At 50.5% G+C, this 26,819-nt stretch overlaps 1 protein-coding gene across 1 annotated transcript in view; it reads right to left on the minus strand.

Annotated features, from left to right (window-relative positions):
• The window catches only part of LOC146805253 (large ribosomal subunit protein eL24), a 124,962-nt gene that overhangs the window by 26,724 nt on the left and 71,419 nt on the right, over nt 1–26,819 (minus strand). Inside the window, exon 5 of the mRNA XM_085623783.1 lies at nt 24,325–24,388. Within this exon, the coding sequence (XP_085479909.1) occupies nt 24,325–24,388 (64 nt within the window). The remainder of the gene's footprint in view (nt 1–24,324; nt 24,389–26,819) is intronic.

The raw sequence follows: 26,819 nt of genomic DNA on the forward strand, positions 1-26,819 counted from the left end.
TGTCCCGAACCCTGCCCACGCCCTCTGCCCGTAGACCCGAACCGCCTCTGGAACGGGCGCTTCTTCTCGGCCTTCTCCAACCCGACGGCCGTCAGGGTTTCCGCCTCCGCGCGGGCCTCCTCATCCGCATGTTTTCCAAACAGGGTTTCCCCCGAGAAGAGCAGGTTGGCCACTCTGTGCTGAGCCTCTGGTTTGAGGGACGTCAGGCGCAGCCACGAATGCCGCCTCTGGTGGACGCCATGACAGTAGGCGTGGGCGGCCAACAAGGAGACATCCGCCGCCGCGCCGATCACCTGATTCGAAACCAGCATGCCCTCGCGCACCGTTTTCAAGAAGTCCTCCTTCCTGTCCCGGGGCAGCAGGTCCGCAAACTGCTGCAGGGACTCCCACAGGGCCCAGTCGTAACGCCCCAACAAGGCCCCTGCACTTGCTGCCTTCATGGTGGTGGCGGCAGTCCCACACACCTTCCTGCCCGCAGAATCCAGCCAGTGGCTTTGTCAGGCAGGACCGTCGATGAAGGAGCGGTCGCATGTTTCCTCGCCGCCGTCACGATGACCGAATCCGGCTTCGGGTCCACCCTCAAAAAGGTAGGGTCCGACTCCGGGGCCCTATACTTTTTCATGAGCCTGGAAGGGGCAGCTTTCGTCACCGCGGGAGTGAGGAACAGCTCCAACGCGGGCTCCACCAGTCCTGGTACAAGAGGCAGTAGAGGGCGAGACAGATGTTTATGAAGTGTCTCGAATATCACGGACGTCGTGGGTGTTGGAACCGTCACCGTGATACCCAATTTTGTTGCCCCTCTCAACAGCACCTCTTGGAACGAGACCAAATCGTCCACCGGGGACACCCTAGTCCCCGGCGAGTCCGACAGCATCGGGGAACAGTACCGACGAAAACTAAAGGCCTTTTGGCTTTAAACTGAATTTTCCTAACGAGCTAAGATAAGCACATCCGAACCCAATGGCGGAAAAAAACAATCTAAGGATGGAGAGGATGCCCATGCGCACTGTGGTCCAGGGGAGGAGTCACCTATCTCGTGATACTTCGAAGACTCTTCCAGGACAACAACGTGCAAACATCCGGACCCAACACTAGGCGGCGATCTATGCACAGATATGAATTTAGCAGCCCACATGCCTCGAACTCTCTGGATATAGTAAAGTAAGGCCCGTTTAACATCTAGCATGTGTAGAGCCCTTTCTGCAACAGTTTGAGGTTGCGAGAAAAATACCAGTAATTCTACCGATTGCTTTAGATGAAAGGTGGAAATGACTTTGGGTAGGAATTTGGGGTTGGTACGGAGAACCACCTTGTTCTGGTGCATTTGGAGAAAAAATTCTTGTATGGTAAGTGCTTGTATCTCACTGACCCTTCTAAGGGAAGTGATGGCTACAAGAAAGGAATATGCTACTTACCAGTATGCATCTGTTCTTGGCATGTAGAGCTGCAGATCTATACACTGTGCATAGATCGCCATCTGGTGTTGGGCCCGGATGTTTGCAGTTTGTTTTTCCTCTTGGGAAGTCGGTTTGGTTTTCCTGAAAGGTTTTGTCCTTTGGATGTAGTAAAGTAAATCCCTTTTAACATCCAGTGTGTGTAGAGCCCTTTCCGCAACGGTTTGAGGTTGTGAGAAAAAGACTGGTAATTCTACCGACTGATAGAGATGGAATGGAGAAATTACTTTGGGTAGAAATTTTGGGTTGGTGCGGAGTACAACCTTGTTCTGATGCATTTGGAGAAAAGGTTCCTGTATAGTGAGTGCTTGTATTTCACTAACCCTTCTGAGGGAAGTGATGGCCACTAGAAAAGCTGTTTTCCATGTGAGAAATTGGAGCTCACATTTATGTAATGGTTCGAAAGGGGGTCCCATTAACCTTGTGAGAACTATATTCAAGTTCGACAGGTGAGGGGGGTACTCTGGGTGGAATTACTCTTTTGAGGCCTTCCATAAAGGCCTTGATGGCAGGCACTCTGAAAAGTGATAGGTGCTTGCTGTTCTGTAAATAAGCAGCAATTGCAGCGAGGTGTAACCGAATGGAAGTATATGCTAGGCTACACCTTTGTAGATGGAGTAAGTAACATATAATGTGCTGTATGGACACATTTAAAGGATTGATTGTGTTGTGGCAGTAAACAACAAATCTTTTCCACTTTGCAGCATAGCATGCCCTAGTAGTAGGGCGTCTAGCTTCCCTGATAATATTCATGCAATCAGGGGGAAGGTTAAGGTATCCGAATTCTAGGACCTCAGGAGCCAGATCGCAAGGTTGAGCTGAGCTGGGTCCGGGTGCCTGATCTCTCCATGGTTCTGGGTTAGGAGGCATGGTGAGAGGTGTAGCTTTTGGTGTGGAACTGAGTTCCAGCAGTGTGGTGTACCACGGTTGTCTGGCCCATGTTGGAGCTACTAGAAATCAGTGTTAGGGAATGCTGTTGTAGCTTTCGCACCACTAATGGAATTAGTGGGAGAGGTGGAAAAGCATATGCAAATTTGTTTGACCAATTCATCCATATCGCATTGCCTTTGGACAATGGGTGTGGGTATCTGGCGGCGAAGCTTGGGCATTTTTTGTTTTCGTGGGTGGCGAATAGGTCTATGTGTGGATGCCCCCACTTCTGAAAGAACGGGTGAAGAACCAGTGGGTGAAGTTCCCACTCGTGGATCTGCTGCGTTTGTCTGCTGAGCAGATCTGCCACGGTGTTCTGGACTCCTGGGACGTGTTGGGCCAGGAGAAAGATTTTTGCAGAATTGCCCATCTCCATATGCTTTCTGCTAATTAAAAGCTGTGGAGTGTGTGCCCCCCTGTTTTTGAATGTAGTACATGGCAGTCATGTTGTCTGTACGAATGAGGACTGCCTTGCCTGAAATCTGCGTCTGGAAGGATTTTAGGGAGAGGAAGATTGCCAGTAACTCCAGATAGTTGATGTGGAGTAACTTCTGTTGCGGCGTCCATGTGCCCTGTACTGTGAGATGTAACAAATGAGCTCCCCAGCCGGAGAGCGATGCGTCTGTTAGGATTATTTGTGGGACAGGGTCCAGGAATGGTCGACCTCTGTAAAGGTTTGAATATGCTACTTACCAGTATGCATCTGTTCTTGGCATGTAGGGCTGCTGACATTCATATCTGTGCATAGATCGCCGCCTAGTGTTGGGTCCGGATGTTTGCACGTTGTTGTCCTGGAAGAGTCTTCGAAGTATCCTTGGATAGGTGACTCCTCCCCTGGACTACAGTGCGCATGGGCATCCTCTCCATCCTCAGATTGTTTTTCGCCATTGTGGCAGTGATGGAGTAGATACAGAAAGTGATGACCATGCTTGCAGTAATTCTGAGAGCTGCAGCTGCGACAGGCGCCGGGGAGGAGGGAGGGCGATATGAATGTCAGCAGCCCTACATGCCAAGAACAGATGCATACTGGTAAGTAGCATATTCAGTTCGAGGCATGTGGGCTGCTGAATTCATATCTGTGCATAGAATACATAGCAGTGCCCTCTATTGGCGGCGGCTACCCGTGCCAGCTGCAGCGGTCTGAAAGTGTTTTGAGAACAGCCGGTCCTACAGCTGCCTGCTGTTTTGACTGCACATCTACGCAATAGTGTTTTGTAAATGTGTGTGTAGTGGACCATGTGGCTGCTCTGCATATATCATGCAGGGGAATATTTCCTAGGAAGGCCATGGAAGCCCCTAACTTGCGTGTTGAGTGGGCTCGTGGTGGAATAGTTAATGTGCGTTTTGCCTTTTGATAACAGATTTGAATACACTTAACTATCCATCTGGCTATCCCTGCTTTGGAGATGGCGTTACCTTTGTGGTGTGGGGCAAAGGCAACGAACAGTTGTTTTGTCTTCCGGAAGGGTTTAGTCCTGTCGATGTAGTACATGAGGGCCCTCCGTACATCTAGTGTATGTAGTGACCTTTCTGCAACAGTTTGTGGGTTTTGGAAGAAAACTGGCAGTTCAACAGTCTGATTCATGTGGAACTGCGATATTACTTTGGGCATGAATTTGGGGTTGGTACGTAGTACGACCCTGTTGGCGTGAACCTGTATAAATGGCTCTTGAACGGTTAGTGCCTGGAGTTCACTAACTCTTCTTAGGGAAGTGATCGCTACAAGGAAGGCCACTTTCCAGGTAAGGAATTGAATCTCGCATGAGTGTAGAGGTTCAAAGGGTGGACCCATCAAGCGTGTGAGGACCAAGTTGAGGTTCCACATTGGAGCCGGTGGGTGGCTTGGTGGAATGGCTCGTTTGAGTCCTTCCAAGAATGCTTTGATGGCAGGCACTCTGAATAGAGAGGTGCTGCCTGGTTTGCAGATAGGCTGAGATTGCGGTCAAATGGACACGTATAGAGGTGTACGCCAGATTGCATCGATATAGGTGTAAGAGGTAACAGATGATGTTTTGGATGGATGCGTCCAGCGGGTTGATGTCATTATTACCGCAATAAATGACGAACCTTTTCCATTTGGCTGCATAGCAAGCTCTGGTAGTGGGTCTTCTGGCCTCCTTGATGATGTCCATACAGTCAGGTGGCAGGTTGAGATAGCCAAACTCTAGGACTTCAGGAGCCAGATCGCCAGGTTCAGCTGTTGCGGATCTGGGTGCTGAACCTCTCCATGGTTCTGCGTCAAGTGCGCGGGTTTGATCCGCAGCCTTTGATGCGGCACCACGGAAAGTTCGAGGAAGGTGGTGTACCACGGCTGGCGTGCCCACGTGGGAGCAACTAGGACGAGTGTCAGGGAGTGTTGTCGGAGTTTGCGGGCCACTAGCGGTATCAATGGCGCTGGGGGAAGAGCGTACGCAAATCTGCCGGACCAGTTCATCCATATCGCATTGCCCTGCGACTGCGGATGTGGGAATCTGGCGGCGAAGCTTTGGCATTTTGCGTTTTCGCTTGTCGCGAATAGGTCTATCTCCGGATGACCCCACTGCTGGAAGTACGGTTGGAGTACTGATGGGTGTAACTCCCACTCGTGCATCTGGTGGCTGTGTCTGCTGAGCAGATCCGCCATCTGGTTGTCCTTGCCAGGGAGGTGTTCCGCCATGAGGAACATGTTCCTTTGAATGGCCCACTTCCACATGCTCTGAGCCAGGTGAGACAACTGTGGAGTGTGTTCCTCCCTGTTTCTGTATGTAGTACATTGCGGTCATGTTGTCCGTCCGGATCAACACGACCTTGTTGCATAGATGTACTTTGAATGCCTTCATGGCTAGGAAGATTGCCATCAGTTCCAGAAGGTTGATGTGCAACTTCTTTTGTTGTGTTGTCCATAGTCCCTGCACTGTGTAGTGGAGTACATGAGCTCCCCATCCCTGGAGAGACGCGTCCGCTGTCAGTACTATCTGTGGGACAGGCTCTTGGAATGGTCGGCCCTTGCAAAGGTTTTGTGGGTTCCACCAATGCAGAGAGTTATATGCCCGACCGCTCACCAACACTAGGTCCTTTAACTGTCCTTGAGCCTGATTCCACTGACGTGCTAGGCACTCCTGAAGTGGGCGCATATGTAATCTCGCGTGCGGGACTATGAAGATGCAGGAGGCCATCATGCCTATCAACTGCATAAACACTCGCGCTGGAAGTGAGTGATTGGGTTGGAACTTGGAGATCAGCAGTTGTATGCTGTTGATCCTCACTAAATTTGGCTGAGCTGTGGCCGCCAGAGTGTCTATAGTCGCACCTAGGTACTGTTGTACGTGTGCGGGCTGGAGATGGGACTGGATAATTTAGTGAGAATCCCAGACTGTGAAGGTGAATAGTGCGGGACATGTGGCTTGCACATTGCTGGGCTGACTTCGCTTGAACGAGCCAGTCGTCTAGGTAGGGGTAGACGTGTATATGCTGCCTCCGTAGATGTGCTGCCACCGTAGCTAGGCACTTCGTGAAAACCCTGGGCGCTGTTGTCACGCCGAAGGGAAGGACTTTGAACTGATAGTGCTGCCCCTGAACAGTGAACCTGAGGTATTTTTTGTGCGAGGGGTGGATGGGTATGTGAAAGTACGCATCCTTGAGGTCCAGTGTGGCTAGGAAGTCTCCCTGCTTGAGAAGCGGAAGGACTTGCTGTAGAGTGAGCATGTGAAAGTGCTCTGAAAGAATGTACTGGTTCAGGGGTCTCAGGTCTAATATAGGTCTGAGCGACCCGTCCTTTTTTGGAATTAAGAAGTAGAGGGAGTACACTCCCGTACCCTGCTCGTGGATGGGTACGACCTCTATAGCGCCTTTTAGAAGCATACTTTGCACCTCTTGCTGTAAGAGCGTTAAGTGCTCTGAGGACATAGGACGGCTTCTTGGTGGTATTGTGGGTGGAGTGGAGGTTAACTCCAGACAGTAACCGTATTTTATAATATCCTTGACCCACCTGTCCGTGGTGATGGAGTTCCACGTGGACAGGAACCTTTGTAGCCTTCCCCCGACAGGTGTTATGTGGTCGGGAGGAAGGGAGAGGGCGTCACTGCTTGTTCTTGGGGGAGGACCTGGTGTTGCCGTAGCCACGTCCTCTGCCCTTTGTACTGGAGCCACGATATCCACCTCGGGTGTTTTTATCGTAGGTGGTCTGTGTATTGCCTTTGTTATATGTTTGTTGTGACCCCTGTCCTCAACCTGCTCCCTTGTTTCCGGGGCGACGAAAGGAGCCGCTCCGAAAGGACTGAGTTTGTAGGGCTCCCATGGACTTTGCAGTGTCCGTGTCCTTCTTTATCTTTGAGGGTGGTGTCAACCTCTGGCCCGAATAAATAGTCGGGGTTGACGGGCTGGTTCAGTATATTGTTTTGTACCTCAGGCTTGAATCCTGAGATCCGTAGCCAGGCATGTCGTCGCAGCATGACGCTTGTGTTTATGGCTCTGGCAGCCGTGTCTGCAGCATCTAGTGCACATTTGATGGAAGCGTTCGTGAGTAGCTGTCCTTCTCTGATGAGCATTTCTGCGCCTTCTTTGAACTGGTCAGGGAGATGTTGGAATATTTGCTCCAGTGTGTCATAGTGCGCTCTATCATAGCGAGCAAGGAGCGCTTGAGTGTTGGCTATGCGCCATATGTTGGCAGCTTGGGCGGCAACTCTTTTGCCAGAGGTCTCTAACACTTTGGACTCTTTGTCCGGGGGAGGAGCGTCACCTGTCGTTTGCGAGTGTGCCCTCTTGCGTGCATTCGCTACGACGATGGAGTCGAGTGGTAATTGGCCTCTGATGTAAGTAGGATCCCCAGGTGCTGATCTGTATTTCTTATCAATCCTGGGGTTTATCACTCGTGCCCTGGTGGGTTCCTTGAAAATGTCCTTAGCTGGTTTGAGGACCCCCTTCAACATTGGCAGAGTTTTCACATGTCTTTCTGAGGAGGCAAAGGTGTCCATTAGAAAGTCATCTTCGATGGTATCAGAGTGAAGCTGTACCCCATGGTTATTTGCAGCACGTTCAATAAGAGCGTTGAACGCCGCAGTATCCTCCGTAGGAGATGTTTTTGCCCCATAAAGTTGATGGTCCTGTGCATCGAGAGGTGCACTGGGGTCTGCAGGGTCGCCCCAAGTTTGATCAGGGTCCTGCTGGTCATCAGGGTCTGTGTCTACATGGTAGGGGACTTGGTCATCCATGTAGTCCTCCAATGCGTCCGTGTCGGAGCGTGTGGGGGAGAACCGGTGTGGATCCTGGTAGGATGAATGGAAGGGTTCATAAAGGAGAGGTTCTGATTCTACAGGCAACTTCCTTTTTAGTGGGATCCTGAAAGGGTCCAGTGGCGGCTCCGAAGTTATCCTTCGGTCGTGGAGAATCATCCTGCCAGTGTCGGCGTCGATGACGCGTGCCGGAGACGTCTCAGCAGGTGTGACCGTAGTTTGGGTGACCCGTGTCCTGAGTTGGAACATTTTTGGGATTGTCGACGGAGGCAAGCCGAAGGTAATGTTGGCTGGCGCCGAAGAGGCTGCTGGAGCTCCGATCGAACCGGAACCCGACGTGTCCTGGAGGACAGCCGTGGTTTTGCTGCCTTGCGTCGCACCAGGTCGTACTTGGGGCGCCTTTGAGGCTTTGGCACCGGCCAGGTTCGTAGAGGCGGCCGTGGATTTTTTCGGCGCCGGCAGTTCTTCGAGTCGAGGTGCAGAGATCACCGTCGAAGTCTTCGATACGTGAGGCTTAGGTGTCGTCGAGGGAGCGATGCGAGACGCAGCAGGCGTTACGGCCCTCGGTGTCGTTGGTGCCGGTAGCCGAGCAGGTTTGTCGGTGCCGATGGCCTTTTTCCGTTTGTCGACTCCAACGTCGCCCGCTTCAAGTTCAGCACCGAAGTCTCTGTTGGTGCGGTCGGTGCCGACGCGTTGCGCTGGCGTCGAAGGCGTGGAAGGCCTCGATCCGACCAGCGCCACTTTCAGTTTCGGTGGAACCGGAGCAGCTTTCGGTTTCGGTTTTGCGGTAGGGAAACCAGCTTGTTTATGCAATAATGGCTGCCGCTGAACGTCCGAGGCCGGGCCCGAAGAACTGCGGGATGGGTCTCGGGTAAGGCCCGAAGGCGATCCCTCGACCGGAGCCATAGGCTGTGGCACTGGTGTCTCTTCGGTTTGAACAGGTAGGCCTTGTTCATCATTGGAGCTACTCTCTTCGGCCCCTAAGGCCTCCTCGTCGTCTCCTACCTTGGTGTCGTCTTCACCTCTGTGGAAGAGTGACTCGTCTACCTCGTCCGATCCGGGGTAGTGTTCGGAAACGGGACTGGAGGGCAAGACTTCCAATTCCTCGACGTCTTCGGCCTCGTTGAAGATGTCTGTTGGGGCCGGTGCCGCGTGCTGCGCCTCGAGTCTCGCCGCTCGTCGATTCCGTAGAGTCTTCTTCGAACGGAACCGGGCACAGGCCATGCATGTCGATTCGTCGTGGTCCGGCGAAAGGCATTTGTTGCACACCGGATGGACGTCGATGTGTGGGTACTTCGCATTGCATACCGGACACCTTTTGAATGGCGTCCTCGATTCCATCGTCGAAGTAGTCGATGGACAGGTAAATGCGAAAAAAGTCGGTGCTGAAAGTTAGTAAACTAACAGAATTGTATCGAAACCCGATCGATAAACAGTACCGACGCAAACTAAAGGCCTTTTGGCCTCGACAAAATATTTTCCTAACTTGAGCTAAGATAGCACATCCGAACCCAATGGCGGAAAAAAACAATCTGAGGATGGAGAGGATGCCCATGCGCACTGTAGTCCAGGGGAGGAGTCACCTATCCAAGGATACTTCGAAGACTCTTCCAGGACAACAACGTGCAAACATCCGGACCCAACACTAGGCGGCGATCTATGCACAGATATGAATTCAGCAGCCCACATGCCTCGAACTGTGGTGTTCCACCACTGCAGAGAGCTATGGGTGCGACCGTCTACCAACACCAGATCTGTCAGTTGCCCCTGGGCCTGGTTCCACTGGCGCGCTAAGCACTCTTGGAGTGTGCGCATCTGGAGTCTTGCGTGAGGCACTATGAAAATGCAAGAGGCCATCATCCCTATCAGTTGCATAAACACGCTTGCTGGGAGAGTGTTGACATGAATTTGACGCAGAGCCTGTATATTTGCAATCCTGGCAGGATTGGGATAGGCTATGGCTTTTGAGGTGTCTATGGTGGCACCGAGGTATTGTTGTGTGTGATGGTACCAGGTGGGATTTTTGATGGTTCACCGTGAAACCTAGCTGGTGAAGTAGTTGGGACTGTAGCGGCGGTATGTTGCACACATTGTTCGTAGGACGTGGCTTTTATTAGCCAGTCGTCCAGATATGGGAAGACGTGAATGTGCGGTCTGAGGTGTGCAGCCACTATTGCTAGCCACTTGGTGAATACCCTTGGTGCGGTTACCCCGAACGGGAGCAGCTTGAACTGGTAGTGTTGCCCGTCCACCACAAATCTGAGGTACTTTGCGAGACTGGTGTACTGGGATGTGAAAGTATGAGTCTTTCAAGTCCAGAGTGGTGAGAAAATCGTTCTGGGAGAGGAGTGGAAGAACCTGTTGGAAGGGTTACCATGTGAAAATGGTCTGAATGTATGCAAGTGTTTAGAGGTCTGAGATCTAGGATAGGTCGTAGAGTCTCGTCTCTTTGGAATCAGAAAGTACAGGGAGTAGACTCCTAAATTTTGTTGATTTATGGGGACCTGCTCTATGGCTCCTTTTTGCAGGAGGGAGATCACCTCCTGTTTTAGTAGCGTAGTATGTTCGAGACATAGGGCATTGCCTGGGTGGAATGTTTGGGGGGTAGATGTTAATTCTAGGCAATACCCTGAATGAATAATTTGGGTCACCCATCTGTCTGAGGTGATTGTCTCCCAGACGTGAAGGAAATGTTGTATTCTGCCCCCGACCGGAGTGGAATGGTCTGGAGGGAGCGGGGGGGGGGGGAAAGTCGTTGGGTAGGAGGTGTGGCAGAGCGGGCGGTATTTGTCTGCCATTATTATTGCCTCTGTATCCGCCTCTTTGATAGCCCTTTGTGAAGGTAGATTGCCGAGGGGATTTGTAGGACGTGGATGCACTATCCGAGGAGTACCCTCTGCCCGTGCACCGAAAGGAAGAGCGGCAAAAGGAGCGCCTAGGAGTGTGTGACTGTAGGGCTCCCATGGATTTCGCAGTGTCAGTATATTTTTTTTATCACCGAGGGCTTCATCAACTTTTGGGCCAAATAGATAATCTTGGTCGAATGGGTGGTTCAATATAGAGGTTTGGACCTCCGGTTTAAAAACCTGAAACTGAGCCAGGCATGGCGACGGAGAAGGACACTGGTGTTTATGGCCCTGGAGGCTGTATCTGCTTCAGGCACAGCGTATAGAGGTATTAGTTATTTTTTCCCCTCTTGGATCAATTCATTAGCCCTGTTCTTATATTCTTCAGGGAGATGGTGCATGATGGCCTCTAACTCATCATAATGCGCCCGGTTGTATCTGGCCAATAGCGCTCGCGTGTTGGCGATACGCCATGTTGGCGGCTTGTGACGCGGTGCGCTTCCCTGATGCATCTAGGAGCTTGGACTGTCAGGTGGTGGTGCTTCACCTGACGCCTGAGAATTTGAGCGCTTCCTAGCTGTCGATACCACTAGGGAATCCAATGGTGCAGGGATTTTAATGTATGAAGGGTCTGTGGGGGCGGCTGTATTTCTCTATACGGGGGTTGAGGACCCTGGCCCTGACTGGGTCTTTAAAAACCTCCGGTGCATGTTTAATCACTCCCTTTAACATAGGTAGAATGGCAGTAGACCTATGTGCATTGTCAAAGGTGTCTAGGAGAAATTCTTCCTCCACTGGGTCAGTATGCAACTCCACCCCGTGGTAGTGTGCCGCCCTTTGTAATAGGTGGTGAAAGCCTAAGGAATCTTCAGGTGGGGATGGCCTAGATGGGTAAAGGTCATCCTGTGAAACACTGGGATGTCCGGATTGTTCTAGTCGTCCCATGGGTCTGGAGATCCAGTAGGGGTGGGGTCTTGTGGCACATCTGCTGGATCATAATAAGGGCTCCTAAATAGTCCGGAACAGGAGACTAGGTTGGGGAACGATGAGGCAGGGGTGGAGGGTGGAGGAGGTGGGGAAGGCACTCTGAAAGGGGAGGTAGCAGTGTCTTTCCTCTCTGGAGGTGGAGCTGGTTTGTCCAAGTGCCTTTTTTTTAAGACAATGTCAAATGTCCAGTTTTTGGATCCTTGGTGAGTGTCTTTTGCAGAGGATCTAGTGTGAAAAGTTCTTGCGACACTGGTTGTTCGGTCAGCACCGAAGTTTTTGGGGCCGACTGCTTTAGGCTTGTCTAAGCCGTGCCTGTTTGGGACCTCCAATTTTTTGGTCTGTGCCGAAGAAGGCTTCGGCGCGGGAATGTCGGTGCCGAGGGCCTTGTGATGTTTGGTCGGCACCGGAAGGGCAGGTTGACACCGAAGGCTTTGGTACTGGGTTCGGTGTGGAGATGGAGGCCGATTTTTTCTTTGGTGCCGAAGGGTGTTTTTCAGTACCGGTGGTAGGCTGGCTCGAGCCCGAGCTGCCGGAAGGCTTAATAGGCTTCTTTATCGGGCCCAAAGGTGGGGTGTGAGAAGCAGTATCCTTGGTCTTGCCTAGGCCCGAAGGCGAAGGTGTGACCGAAGCCTTTTTGGGTATCTGCGTGGGAGGGGGTATTGTACTCACGACCCTCTGCGCCGGGGTGATGTCCTCCACATCTGAGTCGTCTGCCTCGGAAGCACCGACGAGGTAGTCGTCCTCTTCTTCGATGTTCTGCTGTCCTGGAGCTTCAACGTCGTCCCCGAAGATGTAGACTGGGGCGGAGGTCGAGGAGTGCGCCATGTTGCGTCTAGCTCGTCGATCTTGAATGGTCTTTTTAGAGCGAAAAGACTTGTAGGCGGGACAGTCTCGGGCCTCGTGTTCAGGGGAGAGGCAGAGGTTGCACACCTCATGAAGGTCGGTGTGGGGAAACTTGGACCCACATCGAGGGCACTTCTTGAAGGGAGTTCTTTCCATCAGCCGAGACCGGAGCCGGAATAGGCCCGAAGGCTGCAGTCGACGACCGGAATCGAAGAAGTGCCGAAGAGAAGGTGATTAAGAGGATTTATTATCTGAAGGAGCTCGATGAGCGAGGATTTTTGCGTCTATCGTTGAACTGGAAAAGTTCGGAACCGGAGCGCGAAGTATTCCATCCGAGCCCGATGGCGGGAAAAAACAATCTGAGGATGGAGCCGAAGCCCATGCGCAATACGAACCAAAGGAGGAGTCACCGAACTCATGACTTCCAAAGACTTTCCAAGAGGAAAAACAAACTGCAAACATCCGGGCCCAACACCAGATCGCGATCTATGCACAGTGTATAATCTGCAGCTCATATGCCTCGAACATAAGGTTCTACAGTAAGAGCATGACTTATACCAACTCTTCTTAGGCATGTAATAGCTATGAGGAAAGCAACCAAAGAAATACTGTAGTGTACAAGTATTTAGTGGTTCAAAAGGGTGTGGAGATCAACCCTGTAAGAACTTTAAATTCCACAAGTTTACCAGTGGTGGAATTATTCTTCCATGCAGGCCTTGACTGGTATTCGAAAGCGACTGATGCTGGTTTCTGCAGATAAGCTGCAAACGCCCCGCAGGGTGCAGTCGTATGGAGGTGTATGCTAAATGTGCCTTTTACAGGTGTAACAAGTAGCATACTATCGGTTGTACAAGAAGTTCATAAGGGTCTGGGTAGTGTACAAAACACTTCCACTTAGCGGAGTAACAAGCTCTTCTGGTTGTACATCTTAACTCCTGTAGAATGTCCACACTATGGAGGCAATTGCAAGCATCTTAACTGCGACTTCAGGGGGGCGGGTGGGAGGGGGGTGTGTCTCTAAAAGGGAGTCTGTTTCCAAGTAGTGGAGTGCTTTTCAGATTTGGACGTTCTTTCAACGTAGATGCGTCCTCTCCTTGACTGTCACTTGAAGTCTTGGATCTTTCAAGGGTCTTTGCAGTTATGGAGTCCTTGTCCAAGGATTCTACGGTATGTTTCTCAGAACGCAGCTGGTGGTCTGTTTTTCAAGACTCATCTAGTTTCTTCAAGGACATTGTTTTTACCTGTAAAATCCTTCGACTGACAACTTGTATATCCAGCTCAGTGTCACTCTGACATTTACCTCCTCCTAGATGGAGGCCCAGGTCCGGTAGGGATGGTGCTGTGCTCTGCCCCTGCATGTTATAGTTGGCTCTTCTCTCCCTTACCTGCAGGGTTTGTGGTAAATCGCTGAATGTTGGTCCTTCTGGGGGAACGTGATTGCAGTTCTGGCAAAACTTGAATAGGGTTTGTCCATCTCCCCACGCACAGGGAGTCACTTGCACGGGCATGGTTTTCAAGTCGAGATGGTTGTTCTATTCCCTCTGCACCCTACGGCATCTTGATTAGAAGTTGGTACCTTACATGACTGTACTGTAGACTGTCTATTTTTTCCCTGATTTTCGTATTTATCCAAACGCAACGGCAGGAAAAAAAGAATTTGAAGATTGCGACCAAAGTGGGAGCTTCCAGAGGAAGAACGACGTCGTAAGGGGACACAAAATGGTATGTAGACACCCGCCAACAGCAGGGGGAAAAAAGGAAATAAAGCAATTCTAAACCAAACACTAGATGGCGAAATAATGCACAGCATGTTAATACAAATAAGATTCACTCTCCAAAATAAGGATTTTCCTTGTCCCTGGTAACCAGTAGTGACTGGACTTTTGCGGGACGAAGACTACTGTGGTCAATTCGCCACACCTGGACCGTGGACAACGGAGTGGCCCCAAGAGGATCCCATCAACCGAATGGCATCTTCACCATCCTGTATCCCTTGCAAGAACACCACACCATAGAAGTCAATGACAAGAGTCCATTAATGCTGGAACTGGACTGGAGTTTAATGAAGTAACTTTATTCAGAACTGGTCAGTCCCCGACTGGCTCCCTGCTTGGATTTGCCGCTCCAAGTAAAAAATTGATCTCAGAATCTGGATGCAACTATTTTGTTGAAAAAGTCCACCAAATTTGTGGAATTTGCCTATGCTTGTTCATAGAGAAAAGTTTCTCAAAAAAATAGTTGATGTAAAACAGTTCCTCGCAATCAAATAAAAAAGCAAGCATTTTGTACTCCATCTGCAGTTTCACATAACCTGCTACCGAGGTACATAAGGTGCTATGCTCCCACTGTGTGGTATGCAATCCACCAAGCTCTGAAAACAAGCTGAGCATCAGTAGTGGGTGTTGAACATTTGCCTTTTAACTAGGAGTGTACTGAAAGCAAGCAGAACAGGTGATTAGTGTGCATTCAAATCAGGCAGCTGAGCACAAAATCTTGGTTCTTGCACACAACAGTACAGAGTTACTGTTCTACCACTAGCAGAATCTACAGCTCAGCTCTTTACATGCATGCCAATAGGCACCTGTCTGGGTACATTATGTGCATAGCTACTCACTACTGTAGCTGCAACTGATGCATTAGTGCCTAGACAAACCATGTAACCCCTTCAAGGGGGTGGGTTTCATGCTGGTTTCTCATGGCTTGGGTAGTCGGTCGGTGAACGTAACAGATGTGGGGTCTGCGCCACACCTCTCAGGTTGCCGGGCAGTTTCAATTTCCAGGCTTTGTGCCTCGGCAGCCCTCTGTTGGTGGTGTGCTTCCAGGGCAGCGTTGCCTTACTGCTGCAGAATGTGGCAGGAAGTCAGGCATATTGATGTCGGTCAGCTGAGCAGGGGAGTGGTAGCTGCTTGAGGCTTGACATACCGACCTACACGCAAGTACCACATAGCGGTGTTCTTTCTCTGTTCAACCTAGTGTATATTGGGCTGTTTGTGTTGCTTAGGCTCAGGGTGCAGCCAGCTTGGATGCTGGTTGCGGCACCCTTCAGTTGCTGCTTTCTGCCATAATACTTTCTGGAGAGTGCACTGGGTCCCCGCTGTGGGGTGCTCCTGGAACGGATTTCCTGGTTAGGCCCTAGTGACTGCCTTGGTCTACTTCTGGGATCTTTTCTGGAAAGGGCTGGGGACGCCTGGTCTTCTGGTTGCTCCCTGCTCTTGGAGCTCCTTGATTCTTCAATTTTGTGACTTCCTGGGTCTGAGGACATGGGCAAACATTCCAGGAAGAGTAGGCCTGTAGTACACTCTTCAGTCTTCTTCCTCGCCTAATCCGGAACACTCCAAAGAGCGCAGGAAGGGGGATGATGTCAAGATCAAGTGTCCGATCAAAGAAACCTTGCAGGAAATGGGAGGTGGTCCCAGTTCCAAAAAGTTCTGTGCACGCTCAGCTTTCACATTCTTCTGACGGAGGATTGGATGGAGAGGAGCATAAGAGCAAGTACACTGTAAAGTCCATCATGGGTTTTCCTTGCGATGTTCCCAGTACTTCTGGGGGTTCATTACTGCACCAGTTTCAGAGCACTGCAGTGGTGGATGTTCTGGCCTATCACTACATACATGAGGTTCTCAAGAGGGCATGGAAGGACCCTGATCCTATCATTTGGGGGGGGGGGGGGGGGGGGGGGGGGGGGTTCGTCGTACATTGGCTGAGAATGCAGTGGACAAGGATCCCGTGGACAAGGTGGATGCTTCCCTTCGGAAGGAATATGCTACTTACCAGTATGCATCTGTTCTCGGCATGTAGAGCTGCAGAGTCACACACTGAGGATAAGATCGCCATCTGGTGTTGGGCTCGGATGATTGCAGGTTGTTGTTGTCTTCGGAAGAAGCCTTTGGTCACAAGGTTGGTGACTCCTCCCCTGGACAACAGTGCGCATGGGCATCCACTCCATCGTCAGATTGTTTTTTCGCCATGATGGGAAAAGATGGTGTATAGAAATGAAAGAAAGGATGTCCATGTGTAATGTCTAAGTAAGACGGATGCTGGAACAGATACAGGTCCCGGGGAGGCGGGTGGGCGTGTGTGACTCTGCAGCTCTACATGCCAAGAACAGATGCATACTGGTAAGTAGCATATTCCGTTCGAGGCATATGAGCTGCAGATCACACACTGAAGATAGATTATACAGCAGTGCTTCCCTTTAGCGGTGGTCGCCTGTATCCGTTGCAGCAGCTTGAAATAAAGTTTAGGACAGCCTGGCCCACGGAGGCCTGTTTGGCCTGCATGTCAACACAATAGTGTTTAGTGAAGGTATGCGTGGTAGACCACGTGGCTGCCTTGCAAATGTCTTCTAAGGGAATGTTACCTAAGAAGGCCATAGAAGCCCCTATTTTACGCGTGGAGTGCGCCCTAGGGGGAACTGTAAGTGTACGTTTAGCCTTTAGGTAGCATATTTGGATGCATTTAACTATCCACCGGGCTATACCTGATTTGGAGATTGGGTTGCCTTTATGTGGCGGTGCGAAAGCAACAAAGAGTTGTTTTGTCTTTCGAAAGGGTTTTGTCCTGTCGATGTAATAAAGCAAGGCTCTTTTGACATCTAAGGTATGTAGGGCCCTTTCAGCTACGGAGTCTGGGTTTGGGAAAAAGACCGGTAGCTCTGATTGGTTAAGGTGGAAAGGGGAAATCACTTTTGGAAGAAATTTAGGGTTTGTCCTAAGAACCACTTTGTTACGGTGTAGTTGTAAGAAAGGTTCCTCTAGTGTAAGGGCTTGTATTTCACTTACTCTGCGTAGGGAAGTGATTGCGATAAGGAAAGCTACCTTCCATGTTAGGAATTGCAATTCACATTTGTGCATAGGTTCAAATGGGGGACCCATGAGTCTTGTTAGAACCACATTGAGATTCCACACTGGGGCAGGTGGCAATTTTGGGGGAAGAATTCTTTTGAGACCTTCCATAAACGCTTTGATGGCTGGTACCTTAAAAAGGGACAGGCGTTGCCTATTTTGCAAGTAGGCTGCTAAGGCTGCTAGGTGTAAACGTATAGAGGAATACGCTAGATTGCATCTTTGCAAGTGTAGTAGATAGCAAATGATGTTTTGGATGGAAGCATCCAATGGATGTATGTCATTATTAGCGCAGCAGATGGCAAATCGTTTCCATTTAGCAGCATAACACGCTCTAGTAGTAGGGCGTCTGGCTTCCTTTATGATGTTCATACAGTCTGGAGGGAGATTGAGGTAACCGAACTCTAAGACCTCAGGAGCCAGATCGCTAGGTTCAGTGTTTGAGGATCTGGGTGTCTGATTTCTCCATGGTTCTGGGTTAATAGATCCGGGGAGAGGCGTAGCCTTTGATGTGGAACTAAAGATAGTTCCAGATGTGTGGTGAACCACGGTTGACGTGCCCAAGTGGGAGCCACTAGTATTAGTGTTAGTGACTGTTGTTTCAGTTTGCGTACCACAAATTGAACTAGTGGGAGAGGCGGAAAAGCGTACGCAAATCTGCCTGACCAGTTCATCCATAGGGCATTGCCCTTCGACTGTGGGTGTGGAAACCTGGCGGCGAAGGTTGGGCATTTTGTGTTTTCGGGAGTGGCGAACAGGTCTATGCCTGGTTGTCCCCACTTTTGGAAGAAGGGGAGTAGAACCTTGGGGTGTAGTTCCCATTCGTGGATCTGCTGTGTGTGGCGACTTAGGAGGTCAGCCACTTGATTGTGGATCCCTGGGAGATGTTCTGCTAACAGGTAGATGTTTTGGGGAATTGCCCATCTCCAGATTTGCTGTGCCAGTTGGGACAGTTGGAGAGAATGTGTCCCTCCCTGTTTCTGTATACAATACATTGTTGTCATGTTGTCTGTGCGTATGAGGACAGTTTTGTTCTTTAGGTGAACTTGAAAGGATTTTAGTGCTAGGAACACTGCTAAGAGTTCCAGGTGGTTGATGTGGAGCAGTTTCTGTTGACTGGTCCATCTGCCCTGAGTGGTATGGTGAAGGAGGTGGGCTCCCCACCCTGTGAGAGATGCGTCGGTAGTTAGCACAACTTGTGGAAGAGGCTCCAAGAACGGTCGTCCTTTGGACAGGTTGATGGTGTTCCACCATTTCAGTGAGCGAAGCGAGCGACTGTCCACCAACACCAGATCGGTAAGTTGTCCGTGAGCTTGGTTCCACTGTTGTGCTAGACATTCCTGTAAGGGACGCATCTGAAGTCGTGCGTGTGGGACTATGGAGATGCAGGACGCCATCATGCCTAGGAGCTGCATGAACACTCTTGCTGGAAGAGATGGATGAGTTTGAAATTGAGAGATGAGATTTTGTATACTGGCTATCCTGGCAGTGCTGGGATAAGCAATGGCTTTGGATGTATCTATGGTTGCTCCTAGATACTGATGTAAGTGGGAAGGTTGTAGATGGGATTTGGGGTAGTTGATTGTGAACCCCAAATTGTGGAGAGTTTGAATGGTGCGATGTGTGGAGAACGCATTTTTGGTGAGTATTGGCTTTTATGAGCCAATCGTCCAGATAGGGGAAGACATGGATTTGTTGTCTTCTGAGGTGCGCTGCCACGACTGCTAAGCACTTGGTGAACACTGGGTGCTGTTACTCCGAATGGGAGAACTGTGAATTGATAGTGTTGCCCATCTACCACAAATCGTAGATATTTTCGGTGAGCGGGATGCATAGGGATGTGAAAGTACGCGTCCTTGAGGTCCAATGTGGCAAGGAAGTCTCCCTGTTGTAACAGTGGGAGGACTTGTTGGAGGGTGGTCATATGAAAATGATCTGAATGTATATACTGGTTTAGCAGTCTGAGATCCAGTATGGGTCGTAATGTTTTGTCCTTCTTGGGAATGAGGAAGTATAGAGAATACACCCCGGTTCCCTGATGTTGAAGGGGGACTGGTTCTATCGCATGTTTTTGTAACAGGGATTGAACTTCTTGTTTGAGGAGAGAGAGATGATGTGAGGACATTGGACGTTGTTTGGGTGGTATGTTTGGGGGGGGATTGTAGGAGTTCTAGGCAGTAGCCAGACTGGATAATTTGTGTTACCCATCTGTCTGTGGTGATGGAAGTCCAGACAGGTAGGAATTGTTGGAGTCGCCCCCCGACCGGAGTGGAATGGTCTGGGGGGGGGGGGTGGCAAGTCACTGTTTGGTGGCTGGGGAGGTGCGGGTGTTGTTGCCCCGCCCTCGACCTTTGTTATTGTTTCCCCTATAACCTCCCCGGAAATAACCTCTGTTAGGGGATGTTTGTCCAGAATTTTTAAAGGTGGACGTGGTCTCAGTTGATGTGTTTTTGGAGCCTCCTCTATAAAAGGAGCGACGAAAGGAACCCCGGTTTTGAGGAGACTGCAGTGCTCCCATAGACTTGGCAGTTTCATTATCCTTTTCCATTTTTTCTAATGCAGTATCCACTGCAGGGCCAAATAACTGCTCTTGGTTGAAAGGTTGAGCCAGAATTGCGGTTTGAACCTCCGGTTTAAAACCGGAAATACGGAGCCAGGCATGTCGTCTGAGTAAGACGCTAGTATTGACCGCCCTAGAAGCAGAGTGTGCCGCATCTAAGGCGCATTTAATGGAGGCATTAGATATTAATTTGCCTTCTTGAATGAGGTCAGTGGCCTGGGACTTAAAGGGTTCAGGCAGATGTTGCATAAGGTCTTCAAGTTGGTCATAATGTGCCCTGTCATACCGGGCTAACAGGGCCTGGGTATTGGCAATACGCCAGTGGTTCGCCGCCTGTGCGGCGACTCGTTTGCCTGAGGCCTCTAAAAGCTTAGACTCCTTGTCTGGAGGGGGTGTTTCTCCAGTTGTCTGAGTTAACGCGCTTCCTGGCATTTGAAACGACCGAGTCTAAAGGGAGCTGGGCTTTAATGTATGCAGGGTCCTGCGGGGCTGGTCGGTACTTTTTTCGATGCGGGGGTTGAGAACCCTCGCTCGAACAGGGTCTTTAAAGAAGTCAGTGGCATGCTTTATAACCCCTTTAATCATGGGAAGTATATGAACAGTTTTTTGTGACTGTTCAAAGGTATCGAGGAGAAAATCCTCTTCAAGGGGGTCCGTGTGCATAGTGACACAATGGAATGTTGCTGCCCTATTTATTAGTTGGCCAAACCCCAAATGGTCATCAGGAGGGGAGGGCTTGGAGGGGTAGGTAGTAGGGTCAGGCATGTCAGGCATTGGATAAGACCAGTCATCTACTGGTGCCGTGTCTGGAAATGTAAACGGGTCGTTTGGATCAACAGGATCATTAAATAAATCAGGGTCCACCCCTCACCCCAAGTCATCATTATCATCCTGTGGAGGAGGTGAATGATAGGGAGATGGTAAAGGTAAAGGAGAAGGAGGAGGAGGAGGGGGGGACGGGTTAGAAGGTAATACAGGAGAGGAAGGACGAAGTGGTGAAGTGGCACAGTCCTTTTTCCGTATGGGAGCTGGAGGAGGTGTAATGTCCAGCTTCCGCTTTTTATATGGGACGGCAGTCACATGTCCAGTGTCAGGATTGATGTAGATCCGCTTTTGAGTAGGATCTGGTCGAAAAAGTTCATCTGGCTCCGAAGGTGGTGGCGGCGACGTCCGCTTCAGGTCTTTATGAGCTTTTTTCGGTGTGGACGTAGTTTTCGGTGCCGAAGGATGTTTCGGGTCCGATGGATTTTTCGGAGCCGAGGGACTTTTAGGCATTGATGTCGAAGAACGTTTCGGCGCCGGTGGAGACTTCGGTGCCGAGGAACGTTTCGGTGCCGAAGGAGATTTCGGTCTTGAAGCCTGTTTCGGTGCCGATAGTGGTTTTCGGTGCAGAGGGTGTTAAAGGCACAATCAGATGAGGTTTGCTCGAGCCCGAGCCACCTACAGGCTTAGATGTCTTCGGAGCCGGGCCCGAGGGCGGGGCTTCTGAAGAGGATTTTCGGTCGCGACTGAGCCCAGCTGGCGGAGTCTTGACCAATGCTTTTTTGGATGGGGCAGGGGGGTGGTACTCCCACTCAGCCCTGGAGTGATGAGGTCATCGGAATCGTCGGCCTCGGACACGATCGAGATCTTCGGTGTCATCTTCGGGAACATCTTGAGCAAAGATGTCCTCCGGTTCTGGAGCTGGTTTGGCCATAATATGGCGTAGAGCTCTTCGGTCCCGGAGGGTCTTCTTCGAACGGAAAGCGGCACAAGCTGGACAGGTGGACTCGTTGTGTTCCGGCGACAGGCAGAGGTTACAAACCTCGTGGTGGTCACTGTAGGGGAACTTCGCTCCACACTGGGCATTTTTTGAAGGGTGTCCTGTCCATCAGCCGCTTCCGGAACCGGTCCGAGTTGATTTCGACGTCGATGGAATGAAGATTAAGGAGTTAAATCGATTGCTAGAAGTATTCTGCTGGAGCGGAAAAAAGTTCATCCGAACCCAATGGCGCAAAAAAACAATCTGTCGATGGAGTGGATGCCCATGCGCACTGTTGTCCAGGGGAGGAGTCACCAACCTCGTGACCAAAGGCTTCTTCCGAAGACAACAACAACCTGCAATCATCCGAGCCCAACACCAGATGGCGATCTTATCCTCAGTGTGTGATCTGCAGCTCATATGCCTCGAACATTTTATTCTGGTTCCCATCTGGCTCTGAGGGCAGGCATCTATGGACTCGTGTCGCTCAGCCTCTTATTTCCGATAATGGCTCTATAGGTCAATGGACAATACTTCTGAATGTTGGGCTTTTGGAACATATTGAGGCAGGTGGAGTTCCTCTGATGTTTCCTTCGACTTGGTGAGGGCTTTGCAGTTTGGTTCTGAAGGACTGGAATACTGATTCTGGCCAGAAGTCATCAGCCCTTTGCTTGCCCTTTCAGGGTACCATGATGTTTGGTGAAGAAATGGAGAGCAAACTACATAGGCTTAAGGAAAGACATTCATCCTTTAACCATTACTCTGTGGTTGCAGTGTCTTTTAAGCGCAAGTCTTTCTTCCATCCCCCCTCTAGAGGCCTGCTCCGGACTCATGGGTCCATCCGATTCCTTGGCCGTCTAGTCTGACCAAAAGGTCGTCAGCTGTCTTAGGGGATCCAGGTTCTGTGGGAGAAGAGGGCTGTTCAAGTGGTATCACCTCGAGAGTGCAAGGGTTTTACTACCCGATTTCCCTAGTGCCCAAGGTGACAGAAATGACTTCTGGTCCTGGATTTGAAGGCCCTGATCAGGTGTTCTACATCTGCCTTTCAAAATGGACTCTCCAACGGGTGATTCCCCTGGGTTATTTAATGTGCACCCTGAATTTTCAGGACACCTACCACCATGTCCATGTTCACCCCAGTTCACGCAGGTTCCTGAGGTTTTGCCTTTGGGCCGGCATCAATTTAGGGTTCTGCCTTTCTGCCAGAGGTCAGCCCCACTAGTATTCACCAAGTATGTGGCAGTTAGTGGCTTATTTCCATCTTCAGGGTGTCCTTAGCTACCCATCCTTGGGACGATTGGCTGATCCATGCTCCTTGGGATCAGGAGTTGGTGTGTTCGGCATGGAGGGTTCATGGATTTCTTCTGAGCCTCCCCAAGTGTCAAGACTGTACTTTCATAGGGGCTCACTTCCGCACAGATTGAATCAGGAGTTGCTACCCGTCATGGTCAGTGATCCTGGGTTCCCTTGCTCCTTCCCAGTCCGTCTTTTACATCTGTTGGCCATTTGGACCCCCGTCTCAATATGGCCCTATTGGTTCTGGTGTCTTTTCTCCCTGCACTGCGTTGGAGGACAGTTTGACAATCAGAGGGTGTGCCTCTGCAACACTACTCTGGTTCTCCTGACTGATGCTAGTGCTTTGGGGTGGGGGCGACGTTCATCCCTTGGCAGTCTCGCCTGTTGGATGCCTTCCTGCCAATTGCAGATGCCCTCACCCCCCCCCCCCCCCCCCCCTGGGCCTTGCGAATCTATTTGGATCGCACCTGTTCTTTGCCAGTCTGACTTTCAGGGTTTCCTCGTGTGGGGGCAGGCTTCTTTTATTGGTCGCTGGCTGAAGCAGGTCATATTGGCCTACTCTCCTTCTGGTTACCCTCTGGCTGGTGCGGGGGGCATCCTACTCATTGGATGGCACCCTCCTTAGCGGAGGTTTGTGGGGTGGTCCTGGTTGAGATATGTAGGGCGGTCCTGGTTGAGATATGTAGGGCAGCCACCTGAGCACCTTCCAATACCTTTGTGCGGCATTGCACTCAATGTTCTGGGGAGAGTTCTAATTTTGGTTTGGGTGTTCAGGCTGTGTTCCTTATTTGCCTTCTTTTGCCAGATTCAATAAATCACTGGGTTTGCAGTTTGTCCTGGTGGTTTGATGTTGGCCAGTTGCTGACTGGGCATGCTCACTTGTTAGAATGAAGGGGATGAGGACAGGAGGGACCCGGGGGTAATGTCCTATCACTTACTGGTAATCTTAATTACTCCTAGTCCTGTTGTCCTAGTCCCCTTTATTGCATCCCTCACGGGCTTGCCGGCCTTCATCTGGGGCTTGGTAGGTTAATGTACTCCCAGGGGGGTGGCGCAGGGTAGAGCTAGCATTCCTTCGGTCTTTTTTCTGATGGTGAGATAGGATTATCTCACTTGTTAGAATGAAGGGGACTAGGACAATGGGACCAGGAGTAATGAAGATTACTGGCAAGTAATAGACCATTTATGGAAACCTGCAAGTAAAAAAACAGCAACGATGCAGGAAGGGAGATGGGGGAGCAAGCAATGACTTAAGTAGAAAAATGTACTGCAATCCTCTGACAAGCATGCAATTAGGAGCCTGCAAGTAAGATGGAAAATGATGCCAATGGGCAGGCGAAGAAAATGATATGGAAGCATGTAAACAAAATGTCTCATACCAAAAAAAAGTTAATAAATCTTTAAACAGAGATAGACATTTAATCTTACAAAAGCAAAAAGGAAATAATTTTATCAAGGTCTGAGTTGGTTTGCCAGAGTAGTACATAGATACTAAGACATCTATTTGCACACAATTTCAATCTCAGGAATTGCACGATAGGTAGATCACCAGAAATCAGCACTATGCATGGAGGAATCTTGTACTCCATGTGTTCCTATAATATGTGCATTACCTTTGCAGTGGATGTGGTGGGTTTTTTTGTTGCTGCTTTTGCCTTCTTTGCTTCTTTTGCAGCCCTGTAACAAGTTTATATATTAACTGGAGAACCAAAATAAGGGATCTATATGCTCCCAACACGAGTACTGAAACTATTCAGCATCAGTATCAACACAATGAAGTGAAAGGAAGGCAAGTTACTTCTGTTTGGAACCAAAATAAAATATGCACTTTTGTAGTCTGGAGTCACCTTTTCCTTAAAACGTAGTTTTGTCAGTACCCTAACAAAACCCATAAGCCTTTGAACACAATGTGCTCTTGCCTGAGCCATGAAAGCAAGTACTAAATCACATTAAACTTACCTGTAGTTTTTTCACTAAGACTACAGTCATTGAAGGTGGGGACATCAGACTACAGTGGAAGGGATTTGGAGGAGCAGACAAAACAATTTGGATCAAGGTGACAACTTCCAATCATGAAAGTTGTTGAAGACATTAGGTTGGCCAAATTAGTTTGAACCACAGTTGAGAAAGTGCCATCTTTCTTACATGGTATGCCCCCACTTTTTGCTGAATGTACTTTGACTGAGTGCCCTGGACTCCTGCCAATCAGGTGCCCAGGGCCTATGTTCCTTCCTTAAACACAATACCCAAATTGGCAAACACTGGCCACATGTCAGCCCCTGGTATATGGTACCCTAGGTACCCAGGGCCTTGTGACCAGGGAAAGCCTCTAAGGGTTGCAGCACTCATTGTGCCACCCTTAGAGGCACTGTACCCTTACACACACTGCCCTTGCAGGCTGGGTGTCTGGGTGCAAGACAAAAAAAAAATTTGACAAGGCACACATCCTTGTGTGCCATGCCTATCACCTACACGGCATACAGTAGCCACCCCTCTAGCTGGGTGCCCTATGCTAATGGTTTATGCACAGGAGCCCTGTTCCCCTACAGTACCCAGGTCCATTCCTGGGCACTAAGTGCAGTGCTGCCATTTAAGAGTACATGGTGCTGAGAGCTCGTCAAACACAAACTCCACAGTGCCATAATGGCAACACTGAAGACTGAAGTTTGGTATCAAACTTCTCAGCACATTAAACCCACACTAATGCCAGTGTGGAATTTAATGTACCAAGCACCCCAGAGGGCATCTTAGAGATGCCCCCTAAAACCTAACCAACAATCCACGTCTGTTCGGAGGCTGCCACACAGCAGACATGTTGCTGGACCCCTGGGTAGGAGAGCCACTGCTCTCCTGGGCCTGTAACAATGCACATCCTGGGCGAGGCGCTAAATCTCCTCCCCCAGGATGGGCAGGAGGGAAGCTTCAAAGGCATGCCGCCTCTGTGGGCTTCCCCAGGCCACTGCAACCCCCCACTCTGGCGGGAAGCTTGGCCAGAAACCCCAAGTACGGACAAGGGATGTGCCAGCCTGCCAACCCCACCCCTCAGGTGGGGAGGCGAGGTGAAGCACATCACCGGGCTTGCCATCTTGAAGATGGGAAGCCCTACAGCCCTACTCTATCAGGACTAGGCTTCTGCCCCCCTCCCACAGGAGAGAGGCAGGATAAGGGGTGTACCCACCCCAGGACAGGGACCCATTGGTCCCTGCCCATCACCTACCTGTAACGCCCCTAAATCTAGTATTTAGAGGCACCCTGAACCTCCCTTCCCCAGATTCCAGATTCCAAAATCCGAAGAAGAGCTAAAAGAAAGAAGACCTGCCCTGCAGCTGCTAAGAGGAAGGCACAAACTGCTTTGGCCCTAGCCCTACCGGCCTGTCGACCCTCGAACCTGCTCCTGCTCCAACCCGGCATCTCTTGTGGCCAGCAACCTCACGAACCCCGGAGGACCTGGCTACCTTTTGACTCTAAGCCCCTGGGACTCCCATGAGTAGAGGCTCTACTCAAAATCTACTTCTAATCCCTGGCAGCAGCCCGGAACCGCGAACCCAGCACACTCTGCACCAGCCAAGCCTGGCCTGTGCAAGAGTGAACAAAGACCACAAGGACGACCCCACAGCGACTGACCCGAGTCTGGCACCCAAGGACCTCCCTCTACACTCCCGAAGAAGCCTGCAGCCTCAGAACCAGGTGCCCCCCCACTGCGATCAAGAGGGCGAGATTTTCAACAAAAGGCACCTCGGCGCCCTGCGTCCCCCTGTGCCCAATCCCAGGGTACCTACCTATCCTCCAACTACCCAACTTACCTCTCAACGTGGTGGTGGCACCTGAAGAATCTTCATCCCCAAGCTTGCAGTCTTTCTAAACCGGAGATTTCCCATTGAAATCAATTGAGCACCCGAAGGCTCAAAAGCACCCTGCACCCAGCCGCCAGAGTGGCCCTGGCAGTGCAACCTCTACACCTATCTACTTCCCCACTTGCCCTGAGTAAGTGACCAGGAGCCCAGCTCCCACAGCCGCGTGGCCTGCTAGTCAGCAGCCACCAACCAAGGCCCCCCTATCCCTCATAGGATAACATTGGGCGTAACTCTCTGCACCCGGCCGCCCTTGT

This window comes from Triturus cristatus, chromosome 8 (assembly GCF_964204655.1).
Source record: "Triturus cristatus chromosome 8, aTriCri1.1, whole genome shotgun sequence".
NCBI classification, from domain to species: domain Eukaryota; kingdom Metazoa; phylum Chordata; class Amphibia; order Caudata; family Salamandridae; genus Triturus; species Triturus cristatus.